Source organism: Cebidichthys violaceus, unplaced genomic scaffold (assembly GCF_023349555.1).
Source record: "Cebidichthys violaceus isolate CVI_PGR_0920_01 unplaced genomic scaffold, fCebVio1.0.p SCAF_1, whole genome shotgun sequence".
NCBI lineage: Eukaryota > Metazoa > Chordata > Actinopteri > Perciformes > Stichaeidae > Cebidichthys > Cebidichthys violaceus.
In genome coordinates this window covers 3,957,838-3,967,148 of record NW_027176262.1, presented here as the reverse complement: position 1 = coordinate 3,967,148, position 9,311 = coordinate 3,957,838, and the positions used below count along the sequence as shown (strand labels likewise).

Here is a 9,311-nt window from a genome sequence, read left to right as displayed (position 1 = left end):
AGCTATTCTTTGGCCTTTTTGCCTGTTTCAGCAGCACCAACCTCTATTTCTCTCGTTGGTGTGCAAGTGGTTACAAAAGAGTTTTAGAAACTCCTTCAGCGCGTTGAACAAAGCCGAGTCAGCTGAGAGGACTGAGCCCCTCGGAGGAGGAGGAGGAGGAGAAGGGGGGAGGATGGAGGTGGGCATGGGGGTCCCTGTTAAATCTCGATAATCCCTATAATGATCTTTTAAGCCGTTTTATTCACATGCACGCTCACATGCCCGAACCTGACGAGCAGGTGCACAAACACACACCGTTTTAACCCCGCCCCCCCCCCCCGAACACTGGCACAGAGACGGTCTGAGTCATGTAGTTATACTTCTGAATAATTAGGCATCTAAACAACAACGGTGTCGGGGGTGAGGTCCGTTTTTTTGTGAATAATAGCGAGACTAAAGAGATTGAGATTTGAAATTCCATTATTTGCCCAAAGCTGGCTAATGGTGTTGCTGTTGAGTGTCTTAATAGCAGCTTTTATGAGGCTTTAAATGAATTAGTAATGTAAGAAATGTCACCAGAGACAGAGAAACAGAAGAAAAAAAACCCATAGTGCAACCAATAACAAAAGTAAGAGCTCAAATCTGTGTTCTGTCCCAAATTGCTCAATCTCCCCTTCCTTGTTTGCTGCCGCTGTGTTAATGGGTAATCAGTCGTCAAATAAAGCATCTGACTGCAGGTCGATACGGACGCTATCGCTGTGGCTTCTGTCACTCAGGGGCTCAAATACAAACCTGATACAGAGTCCGGTCATGTATGCCAAGCTCATTCTATGGATCCTGCTCTTCACCTCTGTCCAGGAGGGTGAGCAAAACATACGCATTTTGTTAAATTGATGTGGATCCAAACCATACGGTTTGTTGACGCATGTTTGTCTCCCGACACTTTCTACTGTTTGTGCTCCAGTGACCCTGCAGGATGACGATTATGAAGAAGAGACGTTTGAGGATCCGACGCCTCTGAACTGCTCGACCACAGAGAGCATCAAAGGTGGACATGTCGCCTACTCACAGGTAAACATAATACACATGAGGAGTTGATCAATCAAAGAACACCTTTTGGTTGCAGCTTCTCAAAAGTGAGAATCTTTTATCATTCTATATTGAATATACTCTAGGATTTCTTTCTGGTTGGTTGGCCAGACAAAACAAACATTTGAAGACGTGTCCATTTATAATTTCCTTTTTTTGCTACACAATAATCTAATGATTAGATTAAATCTACAGTGAAAATAATCGGTACTCCACTCACAATGAGAGTCAGATCACCAAAGTGAAATATTGCTCCTTTAAGAGCGTGTTTGTACATTGGTTCAGCTCTGCTGCCCTGAAGCAGATTCATGAATTATGATTTCTGTGATGTAATGTATTTCAAAAAGAGAGGTTACAGGGTGTTATTCAGGGACAGAAAATAGGCAAAATGGAAAATGGTGAAAATAGACAATAATTAAATAACAATATGTTACAAACAATGACAAAACCAAGTAAAAATAAATGCATTTCAGTATTATTCATGCAAGTAAAAGTGAGGCACGTCACTGAATTAGGAAGCTCATTTTCCGATAAAAAGGAACTAGAGGTTCTGGAAAGTGAAACAAATCGAGCGCTTCTTTACTGGAAAGCTTCATGTTGCTTAATTTAGCTCCAGAAGTGACCCTGGGTTGCCTCCACAGGGAGGAGTGGAGGGCAGTGTGCTGACCTATCACTGCGGTGCGGGGCGATACCCTTTCCCGGTAAGCTACCGGCTCTGCAGCGCCGACGGGGAGTGGTCGCTCATGAGATCAACCGGTGGCAGACAGGTGTCCCGGGCCACATGCAAAGGTTAGCGCTTTGGATGACGACTCGGGGAGTTTTCTCTCAAAGCACCGCTCTGTGATTTTCATCCTTCTCTTCTCTCCTTCATCTTCTTTTCTGTCCGTCCACCTCTCTCCAGACGTCTTGTGTCCGGCTCAGCTCCAGCTGGATCACGGCGACTTCTGGCCCAGAGACCAGTGGTCCCGCGCCGGGTCGACGCAGAGCTTCTCCTGCCAGGACGGCTTCACCCTGTACGGGTCAGCCCAGAGGAACTGCACCCAATCTGGGGAGTGGACAGGAACCACCCCCGTCTGTGTCAACCATGGTGAGGACTTCACAAACCTTCATGATGAAGCAAAACTGCATGATTAAATGATGTACAATACGTGGCTGTATTTTCCCCGAGTTGGGAATAATTGAGAATATCCACTTACATGAGGCCCTGAGCCCAGTTCACCAGGTGTATTAGAGCCTGTGGTACAGTGAGCGTGCACTGACTAAGCTCATACTTTCGGAGGTTTACATTTTTAAAGCGGCTTTTGTTGAATACATATAAATGAGCCCTGCAAACTGATTTTAACTGTTGTTTACTGTGACACAAAATCACAGAGCAAGTTCTGCATTTACCCTTCTTAACGTATCAATTCAGTGTTTAAAGATACAAGCTTGCAATGTGTTATGTAGTACATTTCAAAGTACTACATAATCCTCTTTTGGAAATAAAGTTGTATTGTGGTCATTCCTATACAAACACAAATACTTGTATCGTATATTTTGTCTCTCTGCAGCTGACGACTGCAGTGACCCGGGGATCCCACCAGGGGCCCAGAGGTCAGCAGGCCGGTTTCACACAGGGGAGAAGGTGGTCTACCGGTGTCAGACTGGTCTGTACCTACTTGGGTCGGCTGAAAGGGTTTGCCTGGAGAACAGGGAGTGGAGCGGTTCGACACCGCGGTGCCAAGGTGCAGAGGGACTGTTTTTACGCAAGAAGTGCACACTTGTAGACGCAGTTTTCTAGTTAGGTGTTTTTGTTTTATAGGTCCAGTGTGTGGGATTTTGTGGACTCGTAGTGTTTGAACTAAGAATCGTTGTGTCCAGACATTGGCCCAGAACGGAACAATCAACCTCTGGCTTTCGTGTTTTTTACATTTCCATTGCTCCTAAAGTTGTGTGATTGTAGTAAGGAGTGACAGTTGGTTGCAATCTGCAACTTCACCACTAGATGCCGCCAACTCCTACACACTGTGCCTTAAAAACAACAAAAGATTCATTTTTAAGACAAAAACAAAACAAAAACAAAAACTACAGCAATTGGGCATCAAAGCAGTTATGATGAAACATCCATGTGAGATATGTTTGCGCTTTACTGCAGGCCCGAATACCTTTGACTCCCCCAGCGCTGTGGCAGCGGCCCTGGCGGGCTCACTTGCAGGAGTCATGGACGTAATCTCGCCAGACTCCAAAAAGAAAGGTGCGTGTAAAAGGACCGAATAACACGACTTTTATAAGTGCAAATACGTGAACTTCAAGAGCAACTCGCTGAATTCAACTGCAATTTGTGTGTGTGTGTGTGTGTGTGTGTGTGTGTGTGTGTGTGTGTGTGTGTGTGTGTAAGATGCCATAAGGTCCTTTGGCCGAACCATCCGCGTGGCTGAAGGCAGTCGTATGAACGTCTACATTTTACTGGACACGTCAGGGAGCATCAGAAAGCAGGACTTTGACTTATCCAGGAGTGCCACCATTGCTCTCATCAGAAAGGTCTGTGGCAAATGAGCTTACATGACTCAACAGTGAGTGAAAGACGACGACGAAAAGACTGAATCACATTGGTGAACGAGCTTTGTGCGTCATTGCGTGACACGTGGGCTTCGTGCCTCTCGTCATTTCCCTTCTAGCTGGACAGCTACGAGGTGCAGCTGAAGTTCCACGTGTTGTCGTTCGCCAGCGAGGCTCAAGACATCATAGACATCAGAGACGTGGATAGAAGCAGCAGCATCGACGACATCATATGGAACCTGGAGGAGTTCGACTACCATAGTAGGACTTGTCGTAACTCAATGTACTCACAGTATTTATCCCTTTAATGATTTTGTGGTATTCTCAAGCAGGCCCGAATCCGTACCGTACGCTACAACCGAGATGCACCAGTGTGTTAATTTAATTATTTATCAATTTAGTTTTGCGGAATTTCATCTTCTGCAGGCCACGGGCGTAAGACGGGCACCAACCTGCACGCTGCGCTGCACCGCGTCACTGAGGTCATCGGCTTTTTTAAGCAAAACCGCGCCAGGAACCATTTTAATGAGACTCAGAACATCATCATCATAGAAACAGACGGTGAAGACGCACACACACACGCACACGCGCACACACACACACACACACACACACGTCTCACAAAGCATCCGTTGAGCATCTTCAGCTCATGACTTACAAGGGAACGCAAGAGGAGCCTCGTCCTTAACGCCGTTCATCCTCTCTTTCCTCTCCCTGCAGGTTACTCCAACACCGGCAACAAGCCTCAGATTGCCCTGAGCCAGATCCGAAATCTGCTGGGCTACCACGCCACATCCAGCGACCACACAGACGAAACCATGCTGGGTATCGAGACAAAAAGAGATTAAAGTTTTAATACAACTTAATACACGACTTAATACGCTTGAGCTACTCTCCTGATACTTAAGAAACACTTTCACTGATCGGAATCATAAATCAGACTTGTTTTTAGTGCATTGACGCTGTTGCCTATGCATGTATACGGCATGTAGGTAATTATTTGTCGTGTTTGCAGATGTCTATGTATTTGGTATCGGGGATCAAGTGAACAAAGATCAGCTGAACTCCTTAGCCTCAAAGAAGACCGGCGAGCAGCACGTCTTCGTGGTGAAAGACTTCCAAATCCTGGGGGAGGTGTTCAACAGCATCATCAGTGAGTAGGACATTACTTCCTGTGCGTGCGCTTTCTGACTCTTGCTGTCAATTTGTCAGCTGAAGATTTCATTTTTTGAGAGACGTGGCCAAACATTTTTTTTTTTTTTCAACGTTAACAATGTGAAAAAGTTCTGTTTTACATGTTTTGTTGCTTATTTAAAGTTTAAAACCAACGTTTCACGACACAGGCGACAAGAGTGTGACGATGTGCGGGGTAGCTCAGGAGCGGGACAAGGATAAGACGGTCTACACCAGGCCCTGGCACGTCACGGTGGAAACGGTCTCAAAGGTCGGTCACTTTCCATCTGTTTGACATTTTAGATTGTTTTTTTTTATTTTTTTAACACTTTCCTCCCTTGTAGAGTACGCCGTGTGTTGGATCCATCGTGAGCCCGAACTGGGTGCTGACGGCCGCTCACTGCTTTGCCAGAGTGAACACAGACGTCCCTCCGCAGTTGTACATACGTCACGGTCAGTACGCTTTCAACACAAAAGCATTAAACGCAGAATAGAACCTGGAAACATACAGCAGTTGACGATTGATGATTTTGGGCCCATTATACTTTTTAGACCAGCATGCAGTTCTTGTTTATTCTAATGTTTGAATAAGATTGTCAGATGTTTTAATTTCAATCACGTTGAAGGACCACAAGAGCACATTTCTAGCATAAGTTATCTTTTTTTAGGAATCAAAGCATAGATTAAAACCATAAAAGTGTCGACTCACTCTATTACAGCAGATCTAGATTAGTTCTATTTCCCATCTTGTTGACTTTTATGTAACGACAAGCAGCTTGTGTGGTTCCCAGGTGCGGGCACCGTGGTTTCACAGGAGGTGTTCATTCACCCAAAGTACAACATCAGGGCTCTGGAGCACAGGAACGTGTCGGAGTTCTACGACTACGACGTCGCTCTGGTTCGGGTTCCGGTGAACAAGAGCATCCCGCTCTCCTGGAAAGCCAGGTAAGATAGTGAAGAAAAGATGGAGGCCCCCCACGGACACGCCTCGCCTCAGAGCTAAACTCAAAAGGCTCTGATTATAATGAAAAGGTTGTGTCTACCGTCTGAAATTGACACACCGTGTCATACAACAGACCTATCTGCTTGCCGTGTACCGTACCGGCGGATCGAGCCATGAAGAGAGTCAACTCCACCTGTCAGCAGCACAGTACGTGACCTTTACACCCATCAGAAACAAATGCATTGATTTTCTTAAGAGCACGCGAGGACACGTTCCATATTCTCTCTGTCAACAAAGTGTTAATATCGAAAAATCAAGAAAAAGCTAATATAGTTATTGTGCATTCAGGGAAGGAACTGCTACCACAGAAGGAGACCGCTGCCTTTTTCATCCATAAGAATGCCGAACGCAAACAAACACACATTAACACGGAGAGTCAGGTGAGTGACAGGTGATGGTTGTTCAGGCTGCGCTCATGCTCAGTAACGTGGAGGAGACATGTCGTTATTATGAAGTCATGTTTCCATCTGCAGAGGGCGAGCTGCGTGGAGAAGGCGAGGCAAACACTCAGACAGCCCACCAACGTGACTCTGGATGAGTACATACCCGACAGATTCCTCTGTACCGGGGGATCCTCAGGGTACCAGTACGCCATCACCTGTAAAGGTCTGGACTCACGCACTCGCTGCCTCACGGCCGCCACACTTCGCCCACCCGTTCACACTAGTTACGCGTCGTCTCTTTCTGCACAGGTGACTCCGGTGGATCCCTGTTCCTGCAAAAGAGAAACCGCTACTTTCAGGTCAGTGGGGTTTCTCCCGTATTAAAGCGTCATTACGCACACTCAAGTCGGCGTCACGTGGACATTTCTCCCGCTTTCACCTCCAGGTGGGAGTCGTGAGCTGGGGCACGACGAACGTGTGCAACCGACTCGACCCGGCTGTGAGACAGTACAGCAGCGGGAACCCGCCTCCGGACGCTCGGGACTTTCACATCGACCTGTTCAAGGTAATGCCGTGGCTGAAGCAGCACCTGGGGAAGGACATCCAGTTCCTGCCCGATGTCGACTGAGAACGTCCAGAAGTGCGTAAGATTAAGACGCAACGACGCAACGCAGAATTCAACAGAGTTTGTGCGTGAATGTGGGAATAATCACAGACGGTAATATCAAGTGTTCTCCAAAGCTTTATTATGAAAAGGAATACTGATGATTTGTATAACTGTGGAGCGGTAAACTCACTTGTTAAGGACGGAGGGTTTTTTCATACACATTAAAAAAAAAAGTAATTCTTGTTGTTTGATTTTTTTTTTCTAAACTCAACATGTACAACACATGCATAATCTGAGGCATATATAATGGAAATACACCCGTACTCTATTACTTTAATGCAAGTCTAGTTACCTTCACTGGTGTGAATTTGTAGTTAGAAGCCATTGACATACAGCATTCTGCACAGAAGTGAGCGAGAAACAGAAAAAACATGTCGGTGTCCACCGACTGACTGGGTGTGTATTTTCTATCACTGTCGCTCGTTGGTTGGATCTCACTCTTCAGCTGCTTCTCTGGCTGTTATCTGCTAGTTGTTTCTTTTTTTTTGACGGTCAAACGAACGTTAGAAATCCGTCCAATCAGCCCTCGGAAAACTGCCGGAACAAGGTTTCCGATTGGCCGTCCTTGAAGTCGGGGGCAAAGTGGATCTGCAGGATCTCGGAGAATCCCTCCGGGAGAGCAGGAGCCACGAAGTGTTTCCTGTCCAGACAGAGAGCCGGATCAGAGTGGTCAGTCCCACAGCTAGTACTAGGAAGTGTGTTTATGAGCAGAATTCTAAACCCGGACTTAGACTTTAGTTTTAACACAGACACAAAGACCAAACTTCTGGAAATGTATTAAAATAGAAAACTTAAAGCGTTGGTGGCATACGTTTAGCTGCATTTCATCAAATCTGAACACAAATTTGGGATTTTTGTTTGTCAGAAGAGAACAAAAAAAGTTATCTCATAAATGTGAATAGAAAGAGCAGTATCACTCACTTGTAGCTGTGGAAAATCATGTCATTGACTTTGACGTGTTTGCTGTTCGATGGAACCATCTCACGGAACTGGGAACAACCACAATGAATTTATTAAAAAATAAATAAAATAAAATAAACACCACCCAGAATAAGACAAAGCAAAGAGTGGAGAGGAGGAGGGGCGTACTCTGTTGTTGTGCTTGGCTTGCTCCAGAGAGGCTGAGAAGTGGAAACAGCGACACTGCACTCCTGCTGCCTTTGCCACGTCCACATACCTGGAAAACACACACACCGAGCATTGGTTTGACAAACACAGCGACAGCAGCGTTCACTCACACACAAGTAAGTGAAATAAACACAGTCACTAGGGAACCCGTCTGTGGTGCATGAAAACAGGTTTTACCAACACATACAGTTACATCAATAACTATCCCACTGTAATTGTAGTGACCAGGCTAAAATGGACTAACCTGCCATCAGCACATCATTTGTGATTGAGTCAACACAATTACAAAAGAGCCGTAACCAATCCAGAGCTCAGTAAAGAATGCCCCGCCTCCTGTCTGTGTACGATATGATTGACAGATGCTTTTTGAAGCCTGTTAGCATAAGGACGTACCCAAGAGAAGAGGGTGATCCTGAGTATATATGCATACACACACACACACACACACACACACACACACACACACACACACACACACACACACACACACACACACACACACACACACACACGGTCGTGCTTTACCGTTTGCGAGACTCTGGGTCTGGGTTGGTGTTGTCCACCGCGACGCTGCGGCCTTCTTTCAGGGCGCGCTCGCACGCCGAAACGCAGCTCTGCCACGAACCGAGTGTGTCCTGAGACAAAACAAAACAAGGAAAGAGCCCAATAATCATTTGAAAAAAAATCATAATTATCTCTGTGTTGGTGTTTCTCATCATTATTACAATAACGCCATCTTTAAAACAGTTGCACAACGTGTGTATCAAATAGAAAAGCAGGGTAGTAAACATCAAACTCAACAGTTAAAGTCTTCTTCTAAATAAAAGCAAATGTTCTGCATGTGTTTAGAACTGGAGCCGCGTTCATCAACATCCACTCACCCTGTTGACGTACACATAGCCTTTGGGAATGACGTGGGTCTGGAAGAAGGTGGATTTACCAGCTGTGCAGAAAGAGAGGAGGGAAACAAGATCAGCGTGCTGTCGGTGGGACGAGAGGACAGACGAGTCGACAAAACCGTCCTCCGTCTCTTACACGCGGGGAAACCCACGGCGACGATGACCTCGGTCCTGCTGGAGGTGAGACAGGCGGACGGAGGGTCGAACAGCGCGGCAGTGGAGTCGAGCTTCCTCTAGAAGATCAGATGAAAGAAAAAAAACGTTAACGTCGGATTCTCGTGTACTGTAAAAAAACAAAACAAAAAAAAGGTGTGTTCATCGTACTCACAGGGTCAAAACTAGGCAGGCTGTAGGGGGCGCTCTTCCAGCCCAGGAAGTACTCCTCCGGAGTGTGGAACTGCAGCCCGATGTTCAGAGCAAACTACACAAACAACCAGTAAATATATCCGTTC

At 46.0% G+C, this 9,311-nt stretch overlaps 2 protein-coding genes across 2 annotated transcripts in view; one reads left to right on the top strand and one right to left on the bottom strand.

Moving 5' to 3' along the window:
- Nucleotides 1-678: 678 nt before the first annotated feature.
- On the top strand, nucleotides 679-7,014 carry si:ch1073-280e3.1 (complement C2). The gene is made up of 19 exons (XM_068706907.1): nucleotides 679-841; nucleotides 944-1,050; nucleotides 1,710-1,857; nucleotides 1,970-2,155; nucleotides 2,619-2,792; nucleotides 3,203-3,301; nucleotides 3,446-3,588; nucleotides 3,726-3,867; nucleotides 4,033-4,167; nucleotides 4,327-4,431; nucleotides 4,622-4,759; nucleotides 4,950-5,050; nucleotides 5,124-5,232; nucleotides 5,571-5,724; nucleotides 5,856-5,929; nucleotides 6,071-6,162; nucleotides 6,256-6,388; nucleotides 6,475-6,524; nucleotides 6,611-7,014. The coding sequence occupies exons 1-19, from the start codon at nucleotides 679-681 to the stop codon at nucleotides 6,791-6,793; spliced, it is 2,436 nt and encodes an 811-aa protein (XP_068563008.1). The 3' UTR covers nucleotides 6,794-7,014.
- Nucleotides 6,890-9,311, bottom strand: part of pnkp (polynucleotide kinase 3'-phosphatase) — a 6,778-nt gene continuing 4,356 nt past the window's right edge. The window contains exons 11-17 of the mRNA XM_068706919.1: nucleotides 9,188-9,280; nucleotides 8,996-9,092; nucleotides 8,842-8,903; nucleotides 8,486-8,595; nucleotides 7,922-8,009; nucleotides 7,754-7,821; nucleotides 6,890-7,472 (exon numbers count right to left, since the gene is read on the bottom strand). Coding sequence (XP_068563020.1) covers nucleotides 7,352-7,472; nucleotides 7,754-7,821; nucleotides 7,922-8,009; nucleotides 8,486-8,595; nucleotides 8,842-8,903; nucleotides 8,996-9,092; nucleotides 9,188-9,280 — 639 coding nt within the window. The 3' untranslated portion in view covers nucleotides 6,890-7,351. The remainder of the gene's footprint in view (nucleotides 7,473-7,753; nucleotides 7,822-7,921; nucleotides 8,010-8,485; nucleotides 8,596-8,841; nucleotides 8,904-8,995; nucleotides 9,093-9,187; nucleotides 9,281-9,311) is intronic.

Excerpts from the sequence above, each read along its gene's own strand:
- si:ch1073-280e3.1 (XM_068706907.1), top strand. The coding sequence starts at position 679 with ATGGGTAATCAGTCGTCAAATAAAGCATCTGACTGCAGGTCGATACGG. Across the intron at positions 4,432-4,621 it reads CACAGACGAAACCATGCTGG|ATGTCTATGTATTTGGTATC; the intron begins GTATCGAGACAA and ends TCGTGTTTGCAG. Across the intron at positions 5,725-5,855 it reads CCGCTCTCCTGGAAAGCCAG|ACCTATCTGCTTGCCGTGTA; the intron begins GTAAGATAGTGA and ends GTCATACAACAG.